The sequence below is a fragment of the Lotus japonicus genome, chromosome 2, assembly GCF_012489685.1.
Source record: "Lotus japonicus ecotype B-129 chromosome 2, LjGifu_v1.2".
Lineage (NCBI taxonomy): Eukaryota > Viridiplantae > Streptophyta > Magnoliopsida > Fabales > Fabaceae > Lotus > Lotus japonicus.
Window position 1 is genome coordinate 23,353,955 of NC_080042.1, and position 21,820 is coordinate 23,375,774.

The 21,820-nt window shown below is 36.9% G+C and overlaps 2 protein-coding genes across 5 annotated transcripts; both read left to right on the top strand.

The window, feature by feature from the left end:
- Positions 1-2,277: 2,277 nt before the first annotated feature.
- Positions 2,278-15,833, top strand: LOC130737810 (dol-P-Man:Man(7)GlcNAc(2)-PP-Dol alpha-1,6-mannosyltransferase-like). 4 transcript variants are annotated; one of them, XM_057589661.1, is made up of 19 exons: positions 2,278-2,653; positions 2,758-2,799; positions 2,892-2,937; positions 3,607-3,693; positions 4,249-4,304; positions 4,859-4,976; positions 5,512-5,612; positions 6,071-6,142; positions 6,261-6,324; positions 6,436-6,539; positions 7,247-7,318; positions 7,998-8,084; positions 8,174-8,241; positions 8,687-8,755; positions 8,831-8,907; positions 13,057-13,153; positions 13,264-13,329; positions 13,734-13,827; positions 14,181-15,833. In XM_057589661.1, the coding sequence occupies exons 1-19, from the start codon at positions 2,525-2,527 to the stop codon at positions 14,343-14,345; spliced, it is 1,614 nt and encodes a 537-aa protein (XP_057445644.1). In that variant the 5' UTR covers positions 2,278-2,524; the 3' UTR covers positions 14,346-15,833. The 4 variants fall into 4 exon arrangements, with proteins under 4 accessions (XP_057445644.1, XP_057445643.1, XP_057445645.1 ...); XM_057589660.1 differs by having other exon boundaries at positions 2,281-2,653; positions 8,831-8,913; XM_057589662.1 differs by having other exon boundaries at positions 2,283-2,653; positions 8,831-8,913; positions 15,359-15,833.
- A 1,001-nt stretch (positions 15,834-16,834) lies between these two features.
- LOC130737812 (pentatricopeptide repeat-containing protein At1g02150-like) lies at positions 16,835-21,151 on the top strand. The gene is made up of 2 exons (XM_057589664.1): positions 16,835-17,283; positions 19,365-21,151. Exons 1-2 carry the CDS (start codon positions 16,903-16,905, stop codon positions 20,592-20,594), a joined length of 1,611 nt encoding a protein of 536 aa, XP_057445647.1. The 5' UTR covers positions 16,835-16,902; the 3' UTR covers positions 20,595-21,151.
- The last annotated feature ends 669 nt before the right edge of the window (positions 21,152-21,820 follow it).

A 21,820-nucleotide genomic window follows, 5' to 3' on the forward strand; every position in this document is an offset into this window, starting at 1 on the left:
TGTTATATCCTATCTTATAAATTAACATCCAACTATCGAAGGCAAGAATCTGTAATTTAGGTGAACTGTTAGCTAATGGACGTTTAACTTGTTTGCTACTGCATATTTCTAAGGTTCTCAAGAACATAACTAGATGACTTTACCGGGCTGAAAACTATCCCATGCCACTGACAATTATATCGAGGGAAGCAATAGTAATACTCTCATCCATCCGCGCTCCTTTTAGGAGTGAACTTCTGCTACCCTTCCCAGCATGTCACTGACGATTGCTACTAGTTTAGAGATGCTTTCTCTCCGTTCTACCATTTTAATAAAAAAATAGTAATACTATCATTGTAGAAACATGAACTTATAATAGTACTAATGACATCCGAATTTCGCCACAAAATATATTTTTGTTTTAGTTAAAATTAAAAATAAATATAACAATTCATCTTAGTTGACAAGTTACGCCTACATTGCGAATCGATTAAATTTTTTTCAAAATGTGAAATATATATTTTAATTTTTGGTGAGCAGGAAAAAAAAAAGCTACAAAAGCTAGAGCATCCTTAGAAAAGGCTTAATCCTCAAATTAGTCCTTGTATTTATCTCGCCGTCTGAACTAGGTCCCTAACCGGAAAAATTTGTGGAATAAATCCCTATCTTTGAAAAACATATGGAGCTAGTCCTCGCCGGAGCTCCGGCGAGTAATGAAATGTCACGCTGACTGTGTAAATAAAGGTGACATGGCACTAAAAAAATTTAAATTAATTTACACAGAATATAATTAACTTAAATTTAAAAAACCCAAACTTTTTTTAAAAATAAAACCCAAAATAAAACAAATTAAATTAAGTTACACATCATAAACTTTCTTCTAAACCCAAAAAATTTCATCTCCTCTACCTGCAGCCTAATTCCTTTCTCCCACCACCTTCATTTAAAGTAACAAAAAATTCAGATATGGAAAAATCTATCCAGATTGAGAAACATGAACCCAGATCCGTGGAAGCCATCGACCTCACCAACAATTTTGGTCACGCGATGCTCAGATCCGTGGCACCGTTCAAATCGAAGATGAACCCTGTTCTGTGCAAGGAGGAAAGAAGAAAACCATTCATTTAGGTTGCGGAATCGGGGTTGCAATGGGTGGATGTTCTGGGTTTTGGGGGTGGGGGTGGGGGCTGCGATGGGTGATTGGGGGTTGTGGTGGGTGGGTGGGGGTTTAATTAATTTTTTTCTTATTTTATCAAATTGAAACTCGACAACGAGTGGAAGAAGAAAGAAAGCCACCGCCTGAGGCAGCAAATTCATTTATTTATCTTGCTTGAACATTATGCCCATTTGTTTATCATGGTATTCTGATTGTCATATGTTTGTGCGTTCAAAAAAAATAATCAAATTGACTACTTGAATGAATGAGTTGATTTGTGGAGGCTACAACGGAACGAGCCAGGGTGAGATGGGTTCAATCTTTACCCAAAAAGCCAAAGATGAAACCCTTAACTTGTCTCCTTATGTTCGTTTCTGCTGTTTGTTTTACTGGTAGCATGGGATGTCTTCCCCACTATCCTATTGGGGTTGAGGTTCACAGATCTGGTTGCAGGTCGGAGTTCGATCTGGACGAAGGTGAACCCTAGAAATTCCCCTAATTGTTCTTTGCTTTTGTTTGGCCTCTTTTTCTTCTTTCTCTGTCAATCTCTCTTTCTCCCCTTTTTCATTCTGGTTCCAATTGCAAGTTTGTTCTGGTGACAGAGACTTAGTGGATTTGATGCTGGTGGGACGTGGTATGAAAGGGAAGAAAGTGATTGTTGGATTGTTGAGCTTGCTGGACGTGGGGTGGGTTTCTGGGTGGTAGTAGCTGGGTTTGTTGAAGGTGAAGATGAAAGATGAAAGATCGATTAATTTGGTTTCTGAGTTTTAATTGGATGATGAAGATGAATATTTTAATTAAGTTTTCATTAATTAAACCTTTTTTTTTTTGTTAATTTTAATTGGAAAAAAATAAAAATCCAAAAACTTTAATTTGCTTATGTAGATTTTTTATTTTCCATGTCAGCTTCATTAATACAGTCAGCGTGACACTTCATCACTCGCCGGAGATCGGAGCTCCGGCGAGGACTAGCTCCATACGTTTTTCAAAGATAGGGATTTATTACATAATTTTTTCCGATCAGGGACTTGGTTCAGACGACGAGACAAAGACAGGAACTAATTTGAGGATTAAGCCCTTAGAAAAATCAAATAATGAAACAATAATGTCTAGGGACTCGACAATACTAGTAAAATCACACTGATGGTGAGCATCATGAGACGTAAGGTAATTCGCCGGGCTATTAGCTTCACGAGGAATGTGACGCGGGTGAATATCCCGTCATGAATTAGATTGCGATATATCACAAGCTGGAGGGTGTTTTTGGAAGTGTATTTAGACCAGGGGTGGTGAAGGATAGTTTTGCCCCCAAATTGCCTTGAATCTCATTTCTTTTGGTAGTTCTATAGTGTCAGCACTCAGCTCTGGTTCTGCAACAAACCAAAAACAATGGCTTCCAATTCCAATTCCAATTCCAATTCCAAATCATACGGTTACGATTTGCTATTGGGATCAATCGCTGCTTTCTACACTATCACGGTGCCCTACACCAAAGTCGAAGAGAGTTTCAACGTTCAGGTCTCTCTCTCACACACACAGATATCAATTTCTATTTGATTTTGGAGATCTCCATTTTCAGTCACTAACTTGTTTGCTTCTTAATTTTTCGGTGTTTCGTGAAGGCAATGCATGATGTCCTTTATCACCGGTTTAACTTAGGCAATGTGAGTTTACTTTGTGTTGTTGTAAGCTTTATCAACCTGGATTTTGCTGCATATGATTTATCGTTTTCATTTTTTGTTGTTGTTGTTGACAGTATGATCATCTTGAATTTCCTGGTGTGGTTCCTCGCACTTTCATTGGTAAGCTTTTTCTATTTTGTAGCATTTTCTCTCAATATTTTATTTTATTTGTTTCTGCTTTCATGTTTAGCTCCAACTAGGTATTATTGATTTATTGTGAAAAATAATTAGTTCCTTTATGAAGAAGCGAATAAATATGGACTCGTTCGATGTGAATTCATGTGAACCCATTTAAGATTATTTGGGACTGTGACTAGCATGTTTTAGAACTAATATTCTAGATTGTTTAGTTGTTACTACTTACTACAGTAAATTGAATAATCCTGATCTTTGTGTGCGATTGGATTGTTTATGTATTTATATATGATATTGATGAGTTTTTGCAATGGTCATGCCTCCTCAGTATAATCTGGTGTGTATCATATGTAATAGTGTGTTAGGTTTAGGTTTTCTTTTTATTATATTATGGAAGATATTTTTGGAGTAAATTTGGACTTATCTTACAATATAAAACTTTAAGTAGGTGTTTGGTTAAACTTGTGCAAGTAGCGTATGACTTGTAAGTTGTTTTGAGTATATTTCAATAACCTCTTCAAATAAGCTTAAGTGTATAAACATTTTTTAAATAAGCTCCTTTGCCATGAGCTCGAAGTTCTCATCTAATAAGTGCTTAATTAAGCTATATTCCTAAATGTTCCCTATATCTCATCTGTGTTATTCTTTTTTTAGGTGCTTTTCTTGTGTCACTTGTCGCAGCTCCGTTTGCGTTTACTGCAAGTTTGCTTCACTTGCCAAAGTTTTACGCTCTTCTCACAGGTAACCTTTTGTAATTGACATTCATTGAACATTGATTTCATCCTTATGTGAATTTCCTCAGTTTGGTTTGGAGAATTCTTTTTAGATATAAAAAAATACCATAGTTAGCCGGAAAATGAAAACTCAAAAGATAGTGTTTTACGTAGCTTGTAATCTATGTTGTCTTTCTTTATTCTCTTGTCTTGTGAGCATTTGTCGCATGTGCGTGTGTGTTCTCTGTACATAATTGAATTCAATAATCAAATCAAGTAATTTACAAGTCATAACTGAGTTTATAATCCTAGGCCACAACAATATGCTCAAAATTATCAAATGTGGTGTTGATTGTCATTATCCTGTGCTCTGTTACTTGAGAATTTGGTAGGGACATTAATACACTCTTTACCAGGTTTTCTTCTTGTGTAAAACTTATTTGATTAAATTGGTTCTGTTGATTGTATGTTTTTTCGCCTTTTGTTTTTCATGCTTTTACTTTTCTTATAATTAACTGTTTCATAACGTCTTTCACTATACTTTTCTTACATATAGCCAATCTGTCTTATTGTTGATATCTAGTTCGGATGGCCCTAGGGTGCATCATACTATATACACTAAGATTCTTTCGTCATCAGGTATGTACCTTTGGCTCTTTTCCTAATTTTTTCCTTGAACCTTTTTGACAATCAATAAAGAAGAACTATGGAAATGATATATATTTTTTCTCTTTTTATTTTGTGTGAACTAGTGTTCTTTAAAATTTTTAATATCTTACCTATCTAACTAAAGTTCAGGTTTCATATGAAAGCAATGGATTTTTTTTTTTTTTTTTTTGCATATCATTCTAGAATTTTTTAGAAACATGATTTCTTTTGCTTAATTTGTTGTGATATTCAAAAAAAGGAGGAAATAGCTCCATATTGTAAAGTAGTTGGTTTTTCTTTTCCTCTTTACATATAGACTTCTTTATATTGGCAAATTCATTATTAACAAAATGAGTAAAAGAATATATGCTGGCTGTTAACACCTTAGATGAATATCAATTATGTTTTCACATGCCATATCTGATCCCTTTCTTAGTTTGAGAGTGTAGTTTGTCTCTGCGTAAGGCCATTTGAGTCTAAAGCATATTATATAAGATTTAGATCAACTTGAATTTGTTCCCTGAATAATGTTCTTTGCTATGCAGATAAGGAGCAAATTTGGGCATCAAGTAGAAGCCTTCTTTGTGATACTAACTTCCGTTCAGTTTCATTTTCTGTTTTATTGTACTCGTCCGCTTCCTAACATTCTTGCTTTGGGTTTAGGTAACTGCTTAGCCTGTGCTTCTTTGTATTCCTGCTAATTTTATTTTTATTTTTTATGATGAACTGTTAGAGACCAATATCAAGATGTGGGTCAGGTTTTGGATCATGCTGTCTAAAATGTGGCTTGTGTACTCTAAGTGAAATTAGAAAATAGCAGGCCAGAATTAGTAGTAGGACAGTATGTTTCAGTCATTTAATTATTATTATGCTTTAGGAAAGTTATGTAGTCGTTATTTAATTGTAGTGTGGATTGATCCTTGCTGTACCATTCTTTCAAATCAAATTTGTATTTTAGCAGAAGGTAGGTAGGCTATTCATTGTCCTTGCTTCAATTTGTATTAATGTGCATATATAAAATAAAAAAATCAAGATTATTTATACCCTAATAAGAAAAAAGTACCATCAGAATTTTTTTATAAATTATTATTGAAGAACAATTTTTTTGCATTTGTTTTGTGAATTTTGTATTGTCTTATTTTAAAATTTCCTGGAATTTTAATTTACACCTTTATAAGAGATTTATCTTATGTGCCAGTCAACGTCATGGTGCTGTACTTTCTCTTGATTTATTTTGTAATGAATTTGGCATATGGATACTGGTTTGAGGGGCGCTTTTATGCAGCTCTAAACTCTCTGGTATGTATGTCTGGTGATTTGTTCTATTTCAGTTTCACAGTGACAGAATCTTAATTTTTTAAAATATATTATAAGCTCCTTTGTAATTTTTCCCTTAAAATCATATACGTGATCTAGGAATTCCAGAATTTTAAGATTAAATATTCTATGCCATATGTAGTTTCTTAGGTTAGTCTTTTTACAGTAAAATCGCTATCTTTGAAGAGAAATATTCAGCTTTCATGCTATCAAGTATAGTATTTCTATGGGTGTCGTGTCGGTGTCTGACACTAGGACACTCCGTTGAAGAGGAGTGTCCATGCAAGAGATGTTACGTCTTATGGCTTATCTACCCTCTCAGATTTCAGAAATATTCTATGCTTGTAATGTTTTTTAGAATTACTGGATCTTTTCAATTATTAGGATGTTTGATATGTTTTGCCTGTTCTGAAATAATCTCTTGTACTTTCTATTATCAGATTTTTGCTACAGCTGTGTTCAGATGTGACATGCTATTACTTCTTGGTCCCCTCGGGCTACAACTTCTTCTGGTATGTTGCATTTTTCATTTTTTTCTTTAACTTGCTTTTTATTTGTTCTGACAATTCCAACATTTATGTTAATATGATCAAATTTTGTGCCTAATAAGATTTATCCCTTGAAGGGAAGACAAAAAAAGTTTCAGTATGGGGTGCTCTAAAACATTGCACTGGCATGGCCTTCTTCTGCATAGGTAGGTGACATATACCTACCTACATTAATCTGTCATTCAAATTAAAGTTTATGCATAATACCAATGCTTTTATTCAAATTACTTTCTGACATTGATGTCTCCTGCATACAGGTCTAACCATATTGGTTGATTCAATTATGTGGAAAAGGTTATTGTGGCCTGAATTTGAAGTCTTTTGGTTTAACTCTGTACTGAACAAGAGTTCTGAATGGGGAGTATCCTTTAGAGTTTATATTGAACAACTGCATGGCTATAGAAGGTTAAAATATGATGCATATTCAATGATATCCCGATTCACATATCATTTAGGATATTGGAGTTGGTTTACAGGAGGTTATGGTCTTCTTCCTTTAGTTTACTGATGATACAATTTTCTTTGTAGAGGATAATAGTGATACTTTTGTGAGTGTTCTTTCTATTAAATTTTTGAAAGGTAACTTTGATTGTAAGATTAAATTGGCCAAGAGTAGTTTGGCTGGTTTTAATGTTGATAGCAGTGTCCTTTCTTCCTTCGCTTCTCTGGATTTTGTAAAACTTCAGGGTGCCCCTTCACCTACATGGGTGTTTCTATGGGTGGTACAATCCTTGGGGTACTTCTTTTGGATATCCTGTGATTACTAAGATCCATGTTATTAAGTAGATTATAATTCATTCTGTGCTACCTTGAAAGCAGCACTGTACCCAAGAAGGATTTCTCAGAGATTTGTGGTAAATCTCTGCAACATCAAGGATTTCAATGTATTAGACTTAGGGTTTGGGTGTTCAGCAGCTACTCCCTATGATCATCATTTGTTTGTGCATGAGGCACCATGAGCTTTATCGTTATCCAAAATCTGCATACTGTTTGTTACTTTTGATATTAGTATATTACTGTCCCATTTGTATTTGATAATTGTTATTTCCTTCATAATAATTTTGTTAGACACATGCTTTCCATTGGTATTTCACCTCGGCACTTCCTCGTTCATTGCTTGCTGCATGCCCTCTTTCCCTGGTAAGTCATGGATTTCAAAACATTCTCTTTAATGATCATGATATTTCTTCTTATGTAGAATTCTGACTTAATATGGTGTCTTTTTTACTTCCATTGAACTGATTAATATTTTGTATTTTCAATATTAAATGTTTCGGATATTCTTTTAATGCCAGACTTAAAGTTTAATGTTTTTACTATGATTTATTTTTGAAATATGAATTAACATAGGTTATTTTCTGCCTATTTGCTTTAAAAACTTGATTTCAGTTTATTCCTTAATTGTTCCTGCAGCCAGTTTAAAACCATCTAGCATGTTTAAACATTTTGGATTTCTTTTTTCTCTCATAGTTTCTATTCTTTCTACACACTGATGATCTACCTCCAATATTTAACTTGATTTGATCATTTTCATATTTTAGGAATTAATATTTAATTAGGATTTACTTCTGATTTTTCTTATCTTTGGGTTATAACTTATAAATACTCTTTAGGTGTCTTGACCCAATAACAGGAACACTCTTTTGCGTTAGAGGAGTACTCTTGATTTTTTGTTCTTGGTCATGTGCCCTTACAGTATGGGCCACTTTTCACCTTCTTTGGACAAAGTAAAAGAGAAAATAAAAATAAAAGGAACCGGGAAAGGAAAATAAGATAAGCCTGGTTTTCTTACTAACTTGATAAGCTATCTTCTTTGCAGTTTGGCCTCTTTGTAGACAGAAGGGTTCGGTCTTTCACTTTCCCTGTTCTTGCCTTCATTTTGCTTTATTCTAAGCTTCCCCACAAGGTACAATTAGAATCTGGAATCTGTCGCTTAATTTGTGGCTGTATTCCAACAGAAACATTTATGTCACATTATATTCATTGATATTGCAGGAGCTTCGTTTTATTATAAGTTCAGTTCCAATACTTAACTTGTCTGCTTCAATTGCATGTAACAGAATGTAAGGTTTCTTTCCTTACTTAAGTTTCAGACATACTATGTACGGTTTCTTTTCAGGAAGAATATTTGTTTCACTTTTATGTCTGTTTTTTACCTAAGTTTCTTCATATTTTACATGTTGTTTTTAGTTGCAATATTTGTACTTAGATATGAACTAGATATGGCGACTTGTTAATTTATGAATGGGCAAATTGCACTGACCTCCCCTGAGGTTTATCATTATTGCACTGACCTCCCTTGAGGTTTCTCATTATTGCACTGACCTGGGTAGATTTGAAGTTGATGATTGAGTTGAGCTGCATTTGCAATCTAAACGGAGATTTTAAAATGTCAGATGTTTTATTCTTTACTTCTTTAGAGGACTAATGTATCTGTTTTCTTGGTGCCTTACCCATTTATCTTTGAAGTTACTAACCTTCATTAATATGTATCCTGAAATGTTTCAGTTACAACAATAAGAAAAAGATGATTTGGAATTTGCTTTTCCTTATCATGGTGGGATTACTTCTTATGAGGTTGGTACACTAGTTGTTTTGTTTCATTGGTGATGGTTTTACCCTTCTTTCTCGTACTTATTCTCTATCTTGTAGTCTTGGAGGCACCATCACAACTTTCATGGCATCATACTGGAACTATCCTAGTGGTCATGCCTTAAAAAAAATGCATGGTATTGGTGAGCCCATCAGTCCCCAACTGTCCCTTAATTTTCTGCATTTTTTTTAGTTAAAATTGTCGATGAGAAGAACTGCTCGTTGTTTGTCCCTTAATTTGGTAAAAATATTGGTGTTATGGTATCCTTTTTTCATAATCAACTAAGACCTCCAATCATGTTTTTCATGAGATGACCAAGAAATTTAGGTAGATTTTCACTTCATCAGAAAAGATCCAGCCTAGAGATATCACTTGTTTTGTCAATAGCGCTCAACTAGAAAATCCATGTCTAAGAGGTCCTTGGAGAAGTTGTATTTGTAACAAGCTTGACGTACATAGGGAATGGGGGAGCTGTTAGATATGTGTATTACTATGTCTAGATTCAGTGGGTATCATATATGATAGGGATAGAATTAGGGAGAGAGGGAAGAACAGAGAGAATAGAGAGGGAAACAAGGGAAAAGGAGTAGGCTTAAATACTCTAGAGGTCCCTGAAATTGTATGGCATATGAAAATAAGTCCCTGAATTTTTTTTTTCCGATTCCGGATCCCTGGAATTTGTTTTTTAATCTAAATAAGTCCCTAGCCGTGTTAGGAACTTATGTGGCTCTATTTTTGCACAGTTATCGATTCCACGTGGCTTTTTTCATTTTTCTTTTATTACACATGTATTAATCAATTATAATTAAACATTTTAATCTTAAAATTAATCCCTCAAATCTAATAATCCATAATCCCTAACAAATTAATGCCACATGATATGATTAAATGAAAATTAACATTAATCCCTAATTAATAATTAAACTTTATTTAGTTTTCAACATCTTATTAACTTAATTATAATTTAGCTCAAACTAATTAATCCTAAAAAACAAAACTCATCTTCAAGCCCTTCCCTCTCCACCAACCACCTCATCCCTCATCCTCAAGACATCTCCTCATCTTCTTTATGTGCATCTGGATAACCCTCCCTTTCTCTCTTCCCTGCAAACTTAAAGTTTGCAGCAATGGTAGCTTCAAAAAGAAAAACCCCCAATTTTATATTTCAATTTCAAATAGAAAAACTCATATTTCTGCCTCTTCTCCTTCTTGGTAAGAACCTGGTTGGTACACTAAATCAAAGCAAAACCGAATCCAAATCTGGTTCTTGTGGGCAAAATTGAATCAGCGAAGAACACTCTTTCTGCAACTATCAACCCTCTTTCTTTAGGGTTTCTCTTCATATCCATGGAATGTGGACTGGTGGAGGATGTGGGTTGTTGTTGGAATTGTGGGTTGTTGTTGGAGGAGGATGATGTTGGATCTGGGTGTGGTGGATCCATGATTAAGAGTCGATCATGGACGCTCAATCGTTGTCGCATGAGTTCGTCGTCGTCGTTCTGGGTTCGTTGTCCCTTTCGCCTGAGTTCGTCATCTTCATCGTTATGGTCGATCCCTTTCTCTCTCCCTCGATCTGACGACGACTATGCTTGGAGAAGGTTCTGGCTCCAGAACAGCGGTCTCGTGGCAGAGCGATGGAGGTTCTATCCACCATCCCCGCCGTCGCCTTTTCTCCGTTCAACCTTCGCCTCTGTCACCAGCAAAGCTTCTTCTTCCTCCTGAATTCCTAACCTCTGCTTCTTCTTCTCCTTTTTTTCTAATTTAATTGTTAGGGATTATTAGGTTTAGGGATTAATTTTAATAAGAAAATGTTGAATTATAATTGATTAATACATGTGTAATAAAAGAAAAATAAAAAAGCCACATGGAATAGCTGATTGTGCAAAACTCGAGCCACATAAGCACACAACACGAGTAGGGACTTATTTAGATTAAAAAACAAATTCCAGGTATCCGGAATCAGATTTTTTTTTTCAAGGACTTATTTTCATACGCCATACAATTTCAGGGACCTCCAGAGTATTTAAGCCAAAGGAGTATCATTATCATTAACAACATACCAATTACATAGTGTATACTACCTTATATAGCTAACTAGACTCCTAACCCAAATGCATGTGTAACATATCCCTCCCCTTAAAATTTTCCTTGTCCTCAAGGAAACATACAAACAAATCCAAACAACTAAATGAACAACTAAATGAAACAAGACTCAAAAATTGAAACGGGCTCCAAAACTAGAAATAGAAAGCAAAAGTAGCAACAATTTTCCTAGTAGCCTAATAGTCTTCTAAATCTAAACCTATGCATCTCTTGGCCTTTATTATTTTTTTTTTGTTTCCTGCCAGACCCAACACCAGCAAGGCCCAACTCCTTCTTTGAACAACTTGGGCTTGGCCCACTCGAATGGGAGAGGGGGAGGGGTTCAGCAGGCACCCACTCTTTGGTGGCCTCTTCCCCTTCACTGTAACAGCCAGTATCGAACCTTTCACGCCTTCATCTCTCTTTCTTCCTCTGCCGTCCTTCGCTGAGTCTGGTGGCTTCGCCGGTGGCCGATTAGCCGTGACTAGCTGCCAAGATTCACCAGCATAGAAGCACGGATCTCTGCCACACATGAACAAATCCGGCAGTTTTAGCGGCGGACGTGTGGCCATGACCGGAGCGCCATCGCAAATAGACACGTCCGGCGGTTTCTGCGGTGGACGAACGTCCTTGACCAGCGGCTTGCAAGAATCAGCGGCCAAGAAGCAAAGGTCCTCACCGCAAAGGAAGAAATCTGGTGGCTGCCGTGGAGGTATTCTTCCTCCGCCAGACACAAATTCCTCAACCTGAGACAAAACAACACCGCCGAGCCCAACGTCGCCGCCGTACTGAGGCGAATCGTCGCCGAGGAGCCTTGAATTACTCAACTGGAACCATTCGGTGACCCCTAGATCATCAATTTGGAAAAGATCGATCAAAACACAGAGGACCGGTCGCCAAGAATCTGCGACCAAGAAGCACAGTTCGCCGCTGCAAAAGAACGAATCTGGAGGCTTCCGTGGAGGCCTTCCTGCTCCGTCAATGGCTGAATCACCACCATAATCACCTAGAACACCACCGCTGAGCACAGAGTTCCCAATTTTGGGCGAAACCGCAAACCTTAAATCACTGATTTGGGGAAAAACGATTTCGAGCCCTAAATCACGAAATTGGGGTAGAACGGCATTGAATTGAGGAAGAACGGCGTTGATTTTGGGAAGAACGCAGGATTTGTTCAAGAACCCAAACGAAAACGCCTTTGAAGAACCGAAGAAGACGGTGACCGTCGCCGATTGTTCGTACTTCTCCGCTGCATCTTCTTCAGCCTCAGCCGCAGCACGCTCTCGTTCTGCTTCCACTTCTCGTTCTACCGCCGCTGCGTTTTCTTCTTCGGCCATGGCTACCGCCGCCGCTGCCGCTTTGGCTTCGTACCGCTCGTACGCCGCCATGTACTGCTCGTATTCGGCCACGTGCCGCTCATACGCCGCTGCCGCTTCTTCTCCCTGGCGAACTTCTTCACGTCGGCGAGCTGCTTCATGGGAACGCTTCAGGGATTCATCAAGCCTGTCGAGAGCTTTCCACCAATCTACATCCATTTTTTCCTTTTTTGATTTTCTGGTCTCAGGTGCACCGGATCGGTGCTCTGATACCAATGATAGGGATAGAATTAGGGAGAGAGGGAAGAACAGAGAGAATAGAGAGGGAAACAAGGGAAAAGGAGTATCATTATCATTAACAACATACCAATTACATAGTGTATACTACCTTATATAGCTAACTAGACTCCTAACCCAAATGCATGTGTAACAATATAAATACAGTAATTAGTAAAATTGTATTATTTATGATTGCATTCATTATAAAAGTATTGAGTTTGTAGTGTAGTTGGACATGGTTATTAGAGTATGTTTCTTCTCTTTCTGTCTCAACTCTCAACATAAACAATGGATCAGTTATGGAGAAAAGATAAAGGATTGTGTTTGCAATTACTGTGGCTTTGAGCAAGATTTTTCTTTGGTCTCTGATTGATGTAATAGTAGAAGACCAGAGAGCAGAGAGTCATTGATACCCTAAAAGCCTCCATCCCAGAAAAGCCTCTCATTTAAATTACAAAAAAGAGGCAATATCAAGAATGTAATGTTAAATGCTAAAGAACTATGGACAGGAACTTGTGGAGAAAGCTTGTTGTGTTTTTTTTTATAGTACCCCTTGACCCTTGTCATCTTTTTTTGTTGTCTGCATTTTAATTTTTTGATTGTGGCAGGTCTTCACAATGATACAGTTGAAAAATGGGTTCACATTGATACGTTTTCAGCCATGAATGGGATATCTCGCTTTTGTGAAAATGATTTCCCATGGAGGTATGTTTTTGCTTCTCTTCATGTCTTCCTTGATTTTGTTTGCAACTATCAAAAAGGTACTTTAGTTATTTTTTAATGCTAAGTTGCATTTCCACTTTTCTCTGGAACAGGTATTCTAAAGAAGAACAAATTATCTTGCAAGAATTTCACCTGAGAAATTTTTCTTTTCTTATAAAGTGAGTAATCCATTAAGATATCAGGGTGGTGTATATCCTCTACTTTGCTTGAGAAGCATATAGGTTGTATGGTACATGCTTTGTTCATTGTTTGTGATTAAAGGACCCTGCAAACTGTTGACAGAAAGTGTCATTATTGTCCACTGAGCAAGTGCATGGAACAAATCACTTCAAGAATGTGTTATTGGGAAAGTATCAGTATATCTTGTGTGCACAATTGTCACTACTGACATTAGGCATCTGGATGGATAAAACTTACTGTCATCTTTATGTGCTTGTGTGTAGGAGTGCACGTTTTTGAGGGAGATAAAGTGAATGTCTTGATATTTTGAAGTAGGAGTTTATTTATGATATTGCATGTCAATGGCTTCCTATTCATATCTGATCACCTTGATCTTTAACAGTGAACATCCTACGGTCAATGGATTCAAATGCATATTTACTGAAGATGGGTTCTCAAGAGTTCGCTATAAGTTTGGCTTTCCGCCTATTTTACTGGTAAGTAATTACAATTCACAACCAGCTTGAACAATGGACAGTTTGTAGCGTTAAAAATTTAAGGCTTAAATAAGTTTTTGGTCCCTAACCTTTACCATATGTTTGGTTTTCGTCCCTCACCGGAGTAAAGGTGGGTTTTAGTCCCTAACATTTGTCAAAAGATTTGGTTTTGGTCCCTCCGGAGCTCTGGGTCAACGTCGGAGCTCCGGTGGCTCATGTGGCATGGCCACGTGGGATTAATGAGGCCAGGTGGAATTTTTTTTTCTTTTAAATTCTAAAAAAAACACATAATCAAAACCCATAATTCTTCATCCCAATCAATATCTTATTCTTCATCTTATCATCTTGACCAGAACCAGATCTGTTGCACATCCCAAGCCCCTTCCCATTCCACACATACAACACGCATCCAGCCACTCCTCCTCCCCACCACATCAACACCCAAAGAAAAAAAGGGGGAAACATTCAAGAGAGAAGAAGATCTGAATTTGCAACCCAGAATGGCACCACGGATCTGAGCATTGAGTGAGAGAGCAAGAGAGAGATCACGAGTAGAGGGAGAAGGAGATGCGAGCAGAAGGAGATGGAGATTTGAACATAGCCGATTGGAACCCTAATTTCTGGGTATTGGTTGAGGTCCAGATGAGGTAGGAGATGAAGGCCTTGAAGGAGGGTGGCCTCGAAAGGCCAAAGCTTTTATCTGGGTTTTTGAGTAAACACCTTGAAGAACCTTCCTGGAAGCTCATGGAAAAGCCAAAGCTTGATTTGACGAGATCCGGCGAGCATGGCTGCCGATCCGTCGGTGGGTAGGGCACAGAAGCTTAGGGTCGGTTTTCTTCGGATTTGAGAGATACCCAGAATTTTCAATCAAGCGCTTTCTCCTCCTTCTGAAGAAGGGGGGAATGTGGCGAAAGCGTTTACTACTTCATGGTTGTTGTTGCAGGGGCAGAAAATCTGAGAGAATTGGAAGTGGAAGGTGGAAGAAGCTGGTTGAAGAATCATCTAGAGTGAGATGATGCACAGTGGAAGAAGAAGAAAGGGGCATGGGAAAAAATAGCATTATTGTTGTGAAAAACGAATTGGCACGTGAATAGTGAATAGCTATGTAAACAAATTCGTTCCAGTTCCAAAGGATTGAATGAATTGAAAGTTGGGAATGAAATTGAATAGCTATGAAAAACGTAACCTTGAAAGTTTTGGGTGGTGGAGAAGTTGGGATGATGGAGGTTAATTGGAAGCAGTTTAATTAGTGTGTCTTAATCCTTTAATTTTTTAATTTTTTTAGGATTTAAAAGAAAAAAATTCCACCTGGCCTCAGTAAACTGACGTGGCCATGCCACATGGCCACCGGAGCTCCGGGGGCGTTGACCCAGAGCTCCGGAGGGACTAAAACCAAACTTTTTGACAAAGGATAGGAACTAAAACCCACCTTTGCTCCGGCGAGGGACTAATACCAAGCATTTAGTAAAGGTTAGGGACGAAAAACTTATTTAAGCCAAAATTTAATGATCTTATTTTTGACCCTTTGCAGGTTAAAGAACCCAAAGTGTATGTCCATGGAAATTTAGAAAACAAGGATGTTGTCAGCAGAAGTTGGCCTGGCTGCCCATAATCCTTTCTCTGGCATGATCGTCTTTTAAAAGTTAATGTTTGAGAAATGCTAGTTTCCTTTGTCTCCCTTTTCTCATAGTGCCCATGGGGATTGAGAAAGCACTTTTTCGTAGTGTTGGAATTGTTCATCCCCACTAACAGTTTCCTGTCTCGTCTAGTTGATGAGAACTAGGATGATAAGGTAGAATAGTTGATCTTGTAATTGTAGCAATTCGAACGTTGATTCCTGTGTGAAACAACTATATCTGATGTTTGAGGTGCATATGTCAGATTCATAATGGTGCAACTATCTGCTCTGGGTTCCCAATATGATTGTGCAAACACCCATAACAATAACATATTTTGATTCGAGCATTTGTTCATATAATCGAACGAAAGAAAGAGTCATTTTCATAGTTACTGTGCCCACTATTAAAATTAGGTTTGTTTGCCTAGGATTGGATTTTGGTACCAATCCGTCCCAATCAAAGTTGAATTGTGATCCTATTAATGAAGTAAATTCAATGAACCAACAAATGATAACACAGAGAAGTTGACATAAAATGGATGATTTTGATTAGTTTGTAAGATTCCAATTTTAGTTTCAATCGATCAGTGATCCTATCCAGTTTTACTACTATAGTAATGAAATGTTTATGTAAAATTATATTAAATCCAATGTTTAAAGTATAGCATAAGACAATAACCTTTTCTTAGTCGAGTCTTCTACTAGGGTTCTTCTTCCCCATTCCCCAGGGGTTCTCCTCCGTGAGGCTTCTCATTCTCTTAGGTAGGTGTTCCTCACATAATAGGTGGGTTCTCTTCCACATTGGGTGAATTTTGCGACTAAATAAATGGATTTTATTTCTCCTTTTACTCTGGTTTTTTCCCGTTTTGTGGTCACCATTGGTCGCCTTCGTCATTGTTGTGCTGCCGCAACCTCCTCCACTACTACCACCTTCATTCTCCTATTTCCTTCCATTTTTACTGTTTGTTAGTGGCTATGTTTGAAACTGCCCTATTTTCATGGCCCCACAAAGTCACTGTTGAGCTTGACTTATCTCAATTCTGCTAAAGCCTTGACGTAGGTTTCCATGAAGGCTAAATAGATTGCAACTCCGTAAGAGTCAAATAAGTTGCTAAAGATGGAGAGGCTAGTTAAAAAAAATCAAAGATTCCTACTTAGAAACAAATAGTCAGCTTGATTCACTATTGGCCCTAAAAATTCAGGAGCTTTGTTGGGTTGCTATTAGCTACTTGTATTAGCATGAATGTTGTTGCTTTATTCTTAATCGGATTGCTTCATTGGGATTTTAATCTCACTAATATAAGTGCCACTACACAACCCTTAATTTTTTTTTTTGAAAGCACCATTTTCTAAAACCCAACTTCAAGAAATAAAATTACTAAAACCCAAACAAGATAAACAGTAAACTTGATTATCTTCAAACATTGTCATTTCCTCACACACAGAGGAAGAAGAAGATGACGACGCTTCTTCAATCCTCTCTGAACAACAAAAACCTCTCTCTGTCTCTTTCATCTTCTCCCTGCTACTCTTCACCTCTTCCCTTCAAGCTCTCCACTCTCAACTTGTCTCAGACACAGAGCGTGTGTTACCAGAGTCTCTCTGTTACCTGCTCCATCTCAAAGATCCACAGTTATGGTACCGTGGACTATGAGCGCCGACCCATTGTCAGGTGGAACGATATTTACAGGAGGATATCGTTGATGGAGAATCCGGAATTGGGTTCTGTCTCTGTGTTGAATCAGTGGGAGAATGAAGGCAAGAATCTTACTAAGTGGGAACTTTCCAGGGTTGTCAAGGAGTTGAGGAAGTATAGGAGACATAAGAGAGCGCTTGAGGTAAAACTTCATGTTTAGAAGCTTATTGGAATATTGGGGTGTTGTTTTTCCTTGGTTACTTTGTGTAGTTTCACTGAATAAATATTGGTTTTTTAATTTTTAATTTTTGTTTGTGGGAATTATCTGGGAGGGAGTGTTGGTTTTCTGTTTTGGTGAATTGAATGATGCTGTGAGTGGTGGAATGTGTGTTTTTTTTTTTGGTGGGAGGGTTGGAACTTGGAAGTGTTGGCTATTTGGGTTTGATTCATTAGATTAAAGTGCATAGTTGATACTTCAGGTACTTTTGTTTTTTTTTGTGTTGAGTTGAGTAGCTAGATTTTCTTTTGGACTCTTCTAGTTTTTGTTTGATGAAGAAAATTCTGGTCCTTGAGGTTGAATAACAGTATGTGTTTGATTCTAGGTTATTCATTGTGACATGAATATAAATGTAGTTCTACAGATTTGTGTGTATAAGCAGCATTTTTTCATGTACTGTGGTTTAGCATCTGAATTGAAATCTTCTAGAGGTTCATGTTGGAGGGTTTTATTATATAGCATTTCCCTTGGACTTAAGTTTTGCATTTGCTGAAATCTTCACTCAGGTATTTTACTTTTAGCATTCGATTTTGGGAATTTAGAGCACGGTCTTTTGAGTCTGGGGTTACTAGTTTTTAGCATTGGAGTTAGGGATTTTAGAGTAAGGCCTTTTGTGTCTGTGTGAACCAAATAGCAAGAACAGGTGGCAGTGTTTCTCTGAATCTCCCAATTTTGTGCTTCATTTCTGTCACATGTGACATGGGAGATAAAGGGTTTATTTACATAGTTTCAAGGTTAAAAATTGGTCTAAACCTGGAAAGTTAATTAGACGAAAAATAATGAAATACTGAGTTGTTGTAAGACATCCAATTATGTGGGACAGCATTTTCTCAGGTTTGCTCATTTGTTGTGAATTGAGATTGGAGGGTGAGACTGAGAATGAAGGTTGGGGGCAGAGCCAGGACTATCTATTTTTAAGGCTTGATAACTTATTTCTCTGCAATAATTTTTCCATCTTCCATCTTTGATTCTGCAATCACCATGGTTCAGAATTTGGCAAAAGAGTTGTCTTCAATAAAAGTGCATCTCTTTCTATTTGTTTTCTACCTGTTATGGTCGAGTTCCTTTAGCATGTTCTGGACTTTTTGAAAGTTGTATCTTCTTTGATGTTCTACCTACCAGAGATGCTGCCTGATTAAAACTGTTTGGTGCAACTTAGCTTCACCTAAAGAGAGAGCATGAGCTAGAAATGGAAAAGTATGTGAATTTAGCTTTCCATCTTCCACATCAGTCTGTCAAGAAGCCAAAATATTTTTCAAAGAAGCTTCTTTTTTGTTGCTGTATCTCACTGGATGCATGGGAAACATCCGTTTTGTTTTTTTGCTTTGCTTAAACATGGCAACTATTTTCCTCTCTATGCTCTACCTTTCTTCTTCTCTCTCTCTTTCTTTGGCTCTGCTAAAGCTATGTGTGTGTGTGTGTGTATATATTTATATTTATGGTGTGGAGGGCTATATATGTTTTAACATCTTTGGACCATCAGTCATTCTGAAGAAACAGAGATTGCTTCATCCTGTTTGGCGGAGTCAGAAAAATATAATTAAAATTTGCTATGAGAACATGTGTAATTGCAGTCTGGTTTGATTCTATAGATGTTCTGTTCCTTTAAATCTATCAGAAATGTGCTTTCTTTACTATTGATATCATGCACTTAATTTTTTAGGGTAGACATAACAACAACAGCTACAATAGTAGCCTGTTCCGAGTTCCCACTATAAACATAAACATAAAATTTTATAAACAGTTTCACCACTCTTATATTGTCCACTTGTTAATCCTGTGTTGATTGCAATATCCAGATTTGCAAACACTATTGCAATTGCATAATCTGGAAGTCCATTCCCCCCCCCCCCCCCCATCCCCCCACCCCCACTGCTCTATTAAATGGCATGCTTCTTTTGGAATGCGTGAAAGTATGATATCAGCTACTGTCTCTGATTGCTCTTTGCCTCAAATGTTTTATCAGCCATGAACAATTTTATGAAAGTAGTGAGTACATGTTGCAGGTGTATGATTGGATGAACAATAGACAAGAGAGGTTCAGAGTATCTGCAAGTGATGCAGCAATTCAGTTAGATCTAGTTGCAAAAGTTCATGGAGTTTCTAGTGCAGAAAGATTTTTTCTGAACCTGACTGATAACTTAAAAGACAAGAGGACTCATGGTTCCCTGTTGAATGTATATGTGCACTACAGATTGAAGGACAAGGCGGAATCTTTACTTGACATTATGAGGAGTAAAGGGTATGTAATACATTCACTACCATTTAATGTAATGATGACTCTGTACATGAACCTCAAGGAATATGATAAAGTTGATATGTTGATTTCAGAAATGAAAGAGAAAAACATACGGCTCGATATCTATTCATATAATATATGGTTATCTTCTGGTGAATCGATAAAAAAGATGGAACAAGTGTTTGAACAAATGGGAAAGGATCCTGCCATTGTCCCCAACTGGAGTACATTCAGCACAATGGCTACTATATACATTAAGATGAATCTGTTTGAAAAAGCAGAAGACTGCTTAAGAAGGCTTGAGAGTAGAATTAAAGGTCGAGATAGAATACCTTTTCATTACCTCCTGAGTCTGTATGGAGGTGTTGGAAACAAGGATGAAGTTTATCGCGTGTGGAGTACCTATAAATCAATTTTCCCAACTATACCAAACTTGGGATACCATGCTATTGTTTCTTCTCTGATCAGAATAGATGATATTGAGGGGGCAGAAAAGCTTTATGAGGAATGGGTTTCAGTAAGATCTTCTGATGATGCTAGACTGGGAAACCTTCTCATAGGCTGGTATGTGAAGAATGACAATATAGATAAAGCTTTGAGTTTCTTTGAGCACATGACTGATGGTGGTAGTGTTCCGAATTCGAATACATGGGAGCTTCTCTCTGAGGGCTATATTGCAGATAAGATGGTTTCTGAGGCCCTATCCTGCTTGAAAAAAGCTTTTGCCACTGATGGTTCAAAGAGTTGGAAACCAAAGCCCTTAACCTTGTCTGCATTCTTTAAGCTTTGTCAAGACGAAGATGACGCGGCGAGCACCGAGATTTTAATTGCGTTGTTGAGGAAGTCGGGATTTCTTGAAAATGAAGCTTATGCATCAATCATTGGCTTATCACTATCTGATGCTACTATTGGCAAAGGTGAATTGTCTAGAACTGGTGATATTGTTGACCGTGAAGATGTGGATGATGACTCTCAAATGTTGTTAAACCAACTATAGACTAGCTTTTGATACTTTTTTCTTTTTACCACCGGGAAATACTCCCTCCGGTCCTATTTATAAGCAACAAAAAAAAAATTCACATAGTTTAAGAAATGTAGTTAAACTAGATAAAATGCATTAAATTTGTCTTAAATAAAAATAAACTTCCAAAATTACCCTTTGTTATTAGTGTTGGAAAGTGAGAAAGAGAGAGAATAATTAATGAGACACATTTTACAAATTAGAATTAATAAGGGCATCATTGGAAAAAATTAATTAATATAGCTCAAACTTTCATTTGGTTCTTATAAAAAGGACCAAGATTTTTCTTCTCTTTCATGTTTATAAATAGGAACGGAGGGAGTAGTTTGCTAGAACATAGGGGAGTTTTGGTCAAAGATGATTGTTTTTTTGTCAAGTTCCTATGCCTTATCATGACAGTAATGAAGTGCTGGCTGCTGTTTGAACTACAAAGGTTGGAATTTTTATGCTGGCTTATAACATTAGCATGTAATATTTTGCTCTAACAAGCTGATATATGTGATATGTGGCCATCCTTTGTGTATGCTTTGTATGTCTTTTTAAATCTTATTTTGTTTATATTTGAACTATAATAGAGTAGGATGATATTTTGGTCTTTGGACCATTGCTGGTAAATGGAATCATTGCTGCCCCATCACCCTTTTTCGGCGTTCTTTCCCCTATCTTAGTGCATGTTTGGATATACGGTGAAAAATTACAGTAGACAGAAATAACTTCCCTTAGCATTTGTGGCCATAGTGATTTTAACTTCACCGTAGTTTTCTACTGCGTATTCAAACAAGTACCACTAGGGTAGCAAGCGAAAATCTATATTTGAATTTTGAAAGGAAAACTAAATGGTGTGGTAATTTTGGAGAGTCCACAATAAATAGGAATAGATATTTATCATGTGAGATTTTCATGTGATAAGATCACAAGATCATGTGATCTTTATCTCGTGACATTACAGAGGGTCTTATAATTTTTTTGCAGCACTTTTTTATCGTCTTTGTATCCATCTTTTACATCACGAGATAATCCATTCTTATGATGTGTTGTTTTGGCTCCTCTAAACTCATTAAGTTATCATAACCATTTATTGAAAATTTAATGGTTGGGAGTTAAAAAACATTATAATGTGTTATATATGTGCAAGTATGTGATCATAATAATGATTATTAATTTTTTAATCAGTGGTTGCGATGTCTTACTTTACCTTTTAA

Bases quoted from the DNA above. Each gene is read 5' to 3' on its own strand.
- LOC130737810 (XM_057589660.1), top strand. From the start codon at position 2,525: ATGGCTTCCAATTCCAATTCCAATTCCAATTCCAAATCATACGGTTAC. The intron at 7,319-7,997 runs GTAAGTCATGGA...TCTTCTTTGCAG, and splicing joins CTGCATGCCCTCTTTCCCTG to TTTGGCCTCTTTGTAGACAG. The intron at 13,154-13,263 runs GTATGTTTTTGC...TCTCTGGAACAG, and splicing joins GAAAATGATTTCCCATGGAG to GTATTCTAAAGAAGAACAAA.
- LOC130737812 (XM_057589664.1), top strand. From the start codon at position 16,903: ATGACGACGCTTCTTCAATCCTCTCTGAACAACAAAAACCTCTCTCTG. The intron at 17,284-19,364 runs GTAAAACTTCAT...TACATGTTGCAG, and splicing joins GACATAAGAGAGCGCTTGAG to GTGTATGATTGGATGAACAA.